Raw genomic sequence first — 10,211 nt, forward strand, 5'->3', positions numbered from 1 at the left:
GGGGGGCTGAGGACACGTTTGTAACACATTAATAATAAAAAAAAAAAAAAAAAAAAAAAAAAAACAAACAAACAAAAAAACAAACAAACTATGTAAAAACACAAAAAAGACTTCTGAAATGACTACACAATACATAACATTTTAAATTTATAGTAAAATATAAGTATTATTTCATACTTATAATTTGCTATTATTATATGATTTAGTAATCACATACACCTATTTACACTAATATCCAAGTTTTATATTTTTCCTGGAAAATATGGTAAATGAAATATATACTACGACATGAAGAAATCAATGAAATTTATCTAGCTATAACATAAAAAAAAAATCACTCCAAGCTATTTTATGTGGCATCGAGTCATATCAATTCTAATAGAACTTTGAAATCCACTCATCTTTATAAATGTTAAATATTTCTAAAACAATGGTATTAATAATTTGATGTTTTAAACAAAACTTTATCAGAAGTACTTACAATAGAATATCTCAGATAATACACATTTGTCCAGATCGAGGAAAAGTTGAATTTCAACATCAATAATGCTTTAGACAGCGAGTTTTTAGCTGTACTAAGAATAGAAATCAGGATGCACAACATGCTACAGTTAACTTTTACAGGATAATTCTATCTCAGTCATCAAATATGTGGATATCAATATAGTACAAAGTCCTAAAGATTGGTGCCATAACCTAAGAGTTTTAATGAGAGTAATTCCTGTTCCTTAATGCCTTGGGATTTGCATGGTAGTACAATAGGTACCATTTAATTATGAAACCTACCATACACTTCTACAATGCACAAAATTCATTATGTATTTGTTGATAATAAATTCTAATGACACACTCTTTTGTTTCCTCCTAGATAACAACTTTCCAAAGGCATTGTTTTTGTCAATATAAGATGGTGTATTTTAGTCTTCACACATTCTGCTCTGCAACTATTCACTTACAAGAGCTATTTCCACCTAGGAATATATGTGTCTTTGGCTACTAGTGCAGTCTTTTTATTCATAATAAGAATCATTATAGCAGTGTCCCTAGTACATTTACAATCTTTGCTTTATGATATGTAATCAGAGGCTCTGTACTTTTTCACAAATCATAGTTTGATATAAAGACATTTGTTTCCAGTTTATACTCTCTTACAAAAAATAACAATTGCCCTTTCAACATTAATGAAAGTTTTATCTCTCACTTGAGGAATATTTGCACTAACTAAAAACTGTTTTACTATTTACATTTCATTGGTTTTATACAGACTATATCAATTCTTATCCTAGATCACCACCAAATTGGACAGTCCACGCTTTTATCATTTAAGAGTCACTTATTAGAAGAATTACATAGAAAAGATCCAAAAGACCCCACTTAATAGACATAGCTAATGATTTCATAGTTGATCTTATTTTTTAAGTATCTAATACCCTGTCTTCTCCCTCTTCTCACCAATTTTCTCTAAAATATGTATAAAATAAATTCACCAATATAATAAATACAACCTGGAAGAATCCTCTTGTTAAGAATGCTAGCTGACCTTTTCCTGATAACATTGCTTCAATGCCACATATATCTTTCTTTATTGTATACAATAGAAAAGAATCAAGCTGATGTAATATAATTTCCTCTGAAGAAGGGTCTCATATAAATTTATATACATATATTTACAAAATTAACTTATCATTCCATGAGTGCCTAAATTCAGTAAATTGCTTGAGTCCAGACCAACTCAATCTTAAGTATTAGACTAGCGGTTCTCAACCTGTGGGTCGCGACCCCTTTGGCAGTCAAAAGACCCTCTTACAGGGGTCGCCTAAGACCATCCTGCATATCAGATATTTACGTTATGATTCATAACAGTAGCAACATTGCAGTCATGAAGTAGCAACGAAAATAACTTTATGGTTGGATCACAACATGAGGAACTGTATTTAAAGGGCCAGAAGGTTGAGAACCACTGTATTAGGCTATCCCAACTGATACATAAAAAACAGAAGTCCATATAGGTCACTCCAGGTATCCAAAATTTGAAGTATAAAGAAAAAAAAGCTAGGAACTAAGAGATTATAAGCATTAAATTGCTTTGGGAAATGGGGTAAGTCACTGTAACCTTTTATTTTTTAAAACATATATATTTTTAAAATATATTTTTATTGATTTCAGAGAGGAAGAAAGAGGGAGAAAGAATTAGAAACATCAATGATGAGAGAGAATCATTGATTGGCTGCCTCCTTCTAGGGATTGAGCCCGCAACCCGGGCATGTGCCCTTGACTGGAATCGAACCTGGGATCCTTCAGTCCACAGGCCGACGCTTTATCCACTGAGTCAAACCAGTATCGGCAATGTGTCTTCTTTTTTCTGGGAGGCTACAGAATGACCCATACTAGGAATTGAGCCCACAACGCAGGCATGTGCCCTGACCGGGAATCGAACCAGGACTTCCTGGTTCATAGGTCATATGTTGACACTCAACCACTGAGCGACACCAGCTGGGCTCTTTTTTAAATCCAAATCAGCAAAACAGGTTCGTTCACTCAGAGATCTCTAACGACCAGGGTTAGAATACAGGCATATCTCATTTTATTGTACTTTGATTTACTGCACTTTGCAGATATTTCACTTATTACAAATTAACGGTAAGTCCCTCCATCAGCAAAAAATATTATGACTTGCTGAAGGCACAGATGATGGTTAGCATGTTTTAGCAATAAAGTAATTTTAAATTAAGATATGTACATTGCTTTTTCAGACATATGACAACTGCACACTTAATAGACTAAGTATAGTGTAAATACAACTTTTATACACACTGGGAGATCAAAAAATTCATGTGACTCATTCTATTGCAATATTTGCTTTATTGCGATGGTCTGGAACCAACCCTACAATGTACACCTGTACTCTCAATAGACTGAATTAAAGGTACACAGGTCAACAGATTAAAGATCTAATTTGTTCTTGGGTGAAACTTAACATGAAAATATAGTGGTGAATCTCATCATTAGTCAAGTATTACTGTTAAGAAAACAAGGTGCATAACTATCAAGATAGTAAATCATTCAATTTGTTGGCATTGAAGGTAAATAGAGTTGAGATTGGATACTTGGGCTGTAACAGCTCTAGCATTTGAGACTAGTGAATCTAGACTTCTTTTAACAAACAACAAAGAGTTATAAAAAAGTTATTGAGCAGGGAAGTGACAATATACATTAAAATATATAGTAATGTAAAATAGGAAAAGTGATCAATAACGTTATACCTTAATTTTAATGACAGGACAGCTCTATCTATCTATCTCTATCTCTCTCTGTTTCTCTCTCCCCACCCCCCTCTTTCACCCTGTCTAAAAAATCAATGGAAAAAATATATACTCAGGTGAGGATTAACAGCAACAACAACAAAAGTAAACAGCTACGCTACAAATTAGGAAATATATTTGTAACATGTTACTTAAGTGGCATCAGTACATGAGATTTATTTTAAAAACTTTTTAAGAATATTTGCAAACAAAGAACAGGCATTAAGGCATCATATACATATGTACACACACACACACACACACACACACACACATATATATATAAATATATTTCTTTATTGATTTCAGAGAGGAAGGAAGAAAAAGAGAGAGACAGAAACATCAATGATAAGAGAGAATCATTGATTGGCTGCCTCCTGCAAGCGCCCTACTGAGGATCTAGCCTGCAACCCAGGCATGAGCCCTTGGCTGAAATCAAACCTGGGACCCTTTAGTCCACAGGCCAACACTCTATCCACTGAGCCAAACCAGCTAGGGCAGAACAGGCATTTTATACAAAAATATATTCAGCATAATTAACAAGCAAGAAAATGAAAATTATAACTATAATAAGATACCATTTTATAATTACATCCTTATTACCAGGAAAGTCAATTTACTTGATGATGTTTAAAATGTAGAAAGCAGACTCTAGATATACACTAAATACACATATTTTGGAGAAAACAGGTGATAGAACAATGTGCTCATATAAAGTATAATCTTTTGAAAACAGCATGTATAAAGAACAAAGTAACTATTTACAAACTGTGAAAATTATACTTGTTATTTTCAAAATTTACTCAAGAATTCTTCATTAAAAATGGTTAAAAAGTAAGCTCTGATTATCACACTGAGCAACAAAAGGTATTCAATGGTTTGATATAAACCATACTCAATTATTACTTACCAATAAGTTTTCTCTACAGAGAGCAGCAGATAACCCTTAAAATTTGCAAAAGACATAAAATGCAAGAAGGGTCTCAGAAATAAAAACATAAGTCGTTATTTTAAATTATTCTGGGAAAACTTGTTTTTAATTGTACAACCATTTTACCAGAGGCAATTTTGTTAACTCTAACCTTAGTAACAAACTACACCATTTATAAAAGAGTTAAAAAATATAAAGCAAACTAGGCCTGATTTTCTTTATATTTTTAAAGCCACAAAAGTATAAGAATTCTAGTTATTTTTTCTATACTTCCTTGAAAACAAAAGCCAAACATACTTACTGTTGGTTTTTTTCATTTAAAGTATTTATGCCCTGGAGGTCAGAAAGAGGTGTCCTAGGATTTTTCCGGGTTACACCTAGCATATAAAAAGCAAAAATTTTCAAATCAGTGCTAAGAAAACTAAACATGAAGTAATATTTCCAAGGAAAAATGAAATGAATGTACTTTGATAGTAAATATTTGCTAAACATGTCAGAAATAGCTAAATAATAATATGAAGCAAGTCCCATGACTGTTACTTACAAATCTGACTTAACCAACAATGAACCCAATTTTTTCAGCAATAAGTATATTGCTAACATTAACTATAGATTTTAGTGTATTTTGTCAGATATGACTATTGCTACTCCAGCTTTTTTTTCTTTTCCATTTGCATGAAAAATTTTTTTCCATCCCTTCACTCTCATCTTGTGTGTGTCTTGTTCTGAGGTGGGTCTCTTGTAAACAGCATATAGTTGGTTCTTGTTTTTGTATTCATTCTGCTACCCTAGGCCTTTTGATTGGAGCATTTAATCCATTTACATTTAGGGTTATTATTGATAGGTACTTATTTATAGCCATTTCAATTCTGTATGTCTAGGTTTCTCTCTCTTTCTTCTTATTATTACAGCAGTCCCTTTACCATTTCTTGTAATGCTGACTTGGTGGTGATGTACTCCTTTAGCCTTTTTTTTTTTTTTTTTTTTTTTTTTTTGTCTGGGAAGCTCTTTATTTGGCTATGTATTTTGAATGATAGCCTTGCTGGATATAGTAATCTTGGTCTTAGATCCTTGTTTTCCATTACTTTGAGTACTTCATGCCACTCCCTTCTGGCCTGTAGAGTTTCTGATGAGAAATCAGGTGTCAGCCTTATTGGAGCTACTTTGTAGATAACAGTTTGCTTGTCTATTGCTGCCTTTAAGATTCTTTGTCTTTAATTTTTGGCATTTTAATTATGACGTGTCTGGGCATGGGCCTGGTTGGGTTCTTCTTGCTTGGGTTCTTCTTGCTTGGGGTTCTCTGTGCCTCCTGAACTTGTGTGACTTTTCCTTCCCCAGGTTAAGGAAGTTTTTTGCCAATACTTCTTCAAACACATTCTCTATTCCTTTCTCCCTTTCTGCCTCTTCTGGCACACCTACTATTCTAATATTATTATGTTTCACATGGTCCCACAGCTCTCTTAAGCTATCCTCCTGTTTTTTAATTGTTTTTGCTTTTCGGTTCTCTGATTGAGTGTTTTTTCAACCCTGTCTTCTAATTTACTGATTTTATCATCATCTTCCCCTAATCTGCTCTGTATTCCTTCCAATGTATTCTTTATTTGTGTTATGTCATTCTTTATTTCTGACTGTTCTTTTTTAATAGTTACTATATCTTTTCTCATGCTGTTGAGCATCTTTACCATCATTACTCTGAACTCTGTTTCAGATAAATTTCTTATCTCTGCTTCATTTATCTCTTCTTCTGGAGCATTCGCTTGTTCTTTCATTGGGTGTTGCTTTGACTCCTGATTTTGATTGGCTGTTTGGGTTTGTGACTATATATTAGATAGATCCTCTACACCTCTCAATCTCTAGTGCAGGACAGAGTCAAATGCTGTTTCAACTATAGATTTTAAATATCAATTAATCTTACATATAAAAACACTAAGAATCAAAGATGACAAATTGCTTTCTTAAGGATTATCAATATTCTTAAGTTTTTCTTCAAATCATTCAATAAACATTGAAACTCTATAAGCATATGGCTACCAATTTTTATAACCTATCCACACAAAGACATTTACTATAGGTAAGAAATATAAGAAAAAGTGAAAGTATCTCTATTCAAGGTAACAGTCTTTTATGTAGAAAATCCTAATTAACCCACAAAAAAAATTAGAATAAATGAGGCCAGTAAAATAATAAGATATAAGATCAATATTCAAAATTGTATTTCTATACAATAACAATAAACAATCAGAAACTGAAATTAAGAAATTCCATTAATAACATCAACATAAAAGAAATAAATTTAACAAAAAATTATAAAATATCTATAATGAAAATGACAAACTTCATTAAAAGAAATTTAATCTAATTAAATGGAATGCCATCCATGCTCATGGACTAGAAAACTTAATAATGTTAAGATGGCAATGCTTCCCAAATGGATCTACAGATCTATGCAATCACTATTAAAATTCCAACTGCCTTTTTTTACAGAAATAAATACACTGATCCTATAATTAATATGTATATGCAAGAGACCCAGAATAGCCAAAACAACATTGAAAATGAGGAACATGGTTGGAGGGCTCACATTCCTTGAATTCAAAACTTACAACAAAGAAACAGTAACTGAGACATGGTATCAGCATAACAATAAATAAATATATCAATGGAAAGAAATTGAGAGTACAGAAATAAACCTTTACATTTATGATCAACTTAATTTTGATAAAGGTGCTAAGACAATTCAATGAAAAATAATTTCATGTCTTCAGTTCCTAAGTCATGGACACTAATTTCCCTATAACAGATTATCATTGTCTATCCTCTATATCCATTCTTTTCTTCTGCATATTAAAACAATCATCTCAAGCCTTTCCTCAATATTAATAATTCAATTTTCAACTCTTTCCTCTAATTATTGAGCTCATACAGATGTTGCTTTATAACTCTGCTTGTTTCAGTAGCTCAATACCTATTTTCATTATCATACTGGTATTTTATATCCTCAAATATGTGCTATTGCTTTATTGGCTTCATGTTCTTAAATTCTTCTATTCTGTTAACTGCTCACAGGGAACTTTTTCTTGGGAGTATTTTTCCTGCAAACAAAATAGGGTGTTTCTTTTAGGGTGGTTCTTTTAAGCATAACTCCTTATTTTCCTCTGTGTAATTATGTAATATCAATTATTAAATATTATAAACATTAAAAAGACAGAATAGTATACTGAACACTTACAACTGATCACTCAGATTAGGAAATGAAGCCCAGTGCACCACACTCGGATCCCATCCCAACATCATCCGATCCCAAAATTGATCACTTGTTGGAATTATCATAAAAGTACTTTAAACAGCTATCATAATGTTCAATGACTTAAATTAGAAGATTATCTTATTGAGTTAACAGATAGTAAGTCTCCAGAAAGAAATGGAAACTAAAAAAGAACCAAATGAATATTCTGGAAATAAAAACTGAAATTTTGTGAAATGAAAAATTCATTTCGTGGGTTTAAGAGAAGACTTGAAACAACATAATGAACTTGAAATCAGGTAAATAAAAATTATCCAATCTGAAGAAAAGGACAAAAATAGAAAATAATGAACAGAGTATGAGGAATATGTGTCAGAATGTCAAATATTCTAAGATCATCTAAATAGGTATCTCAGAAGAAAAAGAAAAATTGTAGCAGAGAAAAAAATTTTAATATTGGCCAAAATTTTCCTAAATTTGATTAAAAACAATGAAGCACAAGTCCAAAAGGTGAAGCAAATCCCAAACAGGATAAATATAATAATTTAGAGACACCATAGTCAAATTGCTAAAATTCAAAAGATAAATAGAAAGTCACCAGTGTAAAAAGAAAAAAAGGTGCATTAGATGTGAAAGAATAACAGTAGGGTGATATCGGAATTTATAAGCACAAATAATGTATGGAAAAAATGAAACAACATCCTTAAAGTGCCAAAAGTTTGATAGCTCCTAATGATGTTAAATACATGTCATGTTATGACACAGTAACTCCACTGATAAGTTTCATTCCTAAGAATGAAAATATATGTATATAAATGACACAAACAAGAATGTTTGAATACCTGGATCCCTCACAATAGCTCAAAACAGTACACAACCCTCTTATCCACCATGAAATGAATGATAAACAGAACACTGTATATACAACTGTATATATATATGTGTGTGTGTGTGTGTGTGTGCGTGTGTATACACACATATTCCACACAATGGAATAAGTCAGCAACAAATTACTGAGATATAAAACAACACAGATGAATATGTATAGCAATATGTTGCATAACTTCAGAACACCAAAGAATACACACTGTATGATTCCATTTCTGTAAAATTTTTAGAAAAGGCAAAACTAATTTACTTAGTAATAGAAATATTTTTTATTATTATTATAGGAATCTTAACAAAAGTTGTCTAGCCCTAGTTGGTTTTGCTTAGTGGATAGAGCATTGGCCTGTAGACTAAAAGGTCCCAGGTTCAATTCCGGCCAATGGCACTTGCCCGGGTTCCAGGCTTGATCCCCCACAGTAGGAGGCATGCAGGAGGCAGCCAATCAATGATTCTCTCTCATCAGTGATGTTTCAATCTATCTCTCTCCCTTCCTCTCTGAAATCAATAAAAAATATATTTTAAAAAAGTTGTCTAAAGGAGCTGGGAAAATGTACAAGAGAGCAAGAATAAATTTTCTGATACAATTTTATTCCAATATTTTATTTTTAATCATTTTATGTTCATGTTTTAGGTTTGTCTCTTACCTCATAACTAAATATTATTTTATTTTTTGTAACTGAATAATCTGTTTTTAAAATGTTTAGTTCATTTTAATTTATTGGTATTCCCTGGCCAGGTGGCTCAGTTGGTTGGAGCCATGTCCCATACACCAAAAAGCTTCAGGTTCCACTCTGTCAGGGGTGCATGCAGGAGGCAACAGATCGATGTTTCCCTCTCTAAAATCAATAAAAACATAACCTCATGTGAGGATTTAAAATATACATTATAAAAAAAATAATTTATTGGCGTTACTGATATATATGGATTTTTTCTGCCTTTTTATTTTATGCTTTGTATTTACCCTAATTACTATACAGTTTTATGCAGATTTCCACTGTATTTATATTCTGATTTCTTTTTCTCATTTTATAAAGTTATATACACTCGCATCTTTGATTATGAATTTTTAACATATTCATGAATTCAAATCTAAATTCTTTTCTTTTCCTAAAAAGTACAAGAACTTTCTAATGCTTTGATTCTAGTTAAATCATCCCTGTAACAGATGATGCTACCCAGTACTTATTTTCACCTTGTTTTCTTTCCATTAATCAACCAAATTAGATATTACTACTAAGTTTTATAGATTGTTTTTTTAGATTTACACACATTTACCAATTTCTTTATCAGAACTCAAAACTTTCTAGTGAGTTAGTTCAGCTTCTTTCTCCATGAAATCTTTTTGTAAGTTCTACTATAAAGATTTGTTCAGATTACTATATTTATTTATGGCTACTGTTCATCTCTGCCTGGTATATCTTTGTCCAGCCTTTCATTTTCATCATTTTAAGAATTTTATAATTAGTCAACTAAACGTTTTGAAAATCCATTTTGAAATTTTACAGAAATGGAGGAAAGCAAACTACTAGATATAGAGTTCAAAACCACACTTTTAAGGTTTTTCAAGAATTTCCTAGAAACCACCGATAAATTTAGTGAGACCCTCAAGAAATCTAGTGAGACCGCCGATAAATTTAGTGAGACCCTCAAGAAATCTAATGAGATCCTCGAGGTTATGAAAAAGGACCAAATAGAAATTAAGCATAAACTGACTGAAATAAAGGATATTATGCAGAGTTCCAACAGCAGACTAGATTATCGCAAGAATCAAGTCAAAGATTTGAAATACAAAGAAGCAAAAATCACCCAACCGGAAAAACAAAACAAAAAGAAAAATGAATCCAAA

General features: G+C 31.8%; 1 protein-coding gene across 1 annotated transcript in view; it reads right to left on the reverse strand.

The window, feature by feature from the left end:
• Positions 1-10,211, reverse strand: part of MYO9A (myosin IXA) — a 349,884-nt gene that overhangs the window by 149,680 nt on the left and 189,993 nt on the right. The window contains exon 15 of the mRNA XM_015560068.1: positions 4,535-4,610. Coding sequence (XP_015415554.1) covers positions 4,535-4,610 — 76 coding nt within the window. The remainder of the gene's footprint in view (positions 1-4,534; positions 4,611-10,211) is intronic.

Source organism: Myotis davidii, unplaced genomic scaffold (genome assembly GCF_000327345.1).
Source record: "Myotis davidii unplaced genomic scaffold, ASM32734v1 scaffold734, whole genome shotgun sequence".
Lineage (NCBI taxonomy): Eukaryota > Metazoa > Chordata > Mammalia > Chiroptera > Vespertilionidae > Myotis > Myotis davidii.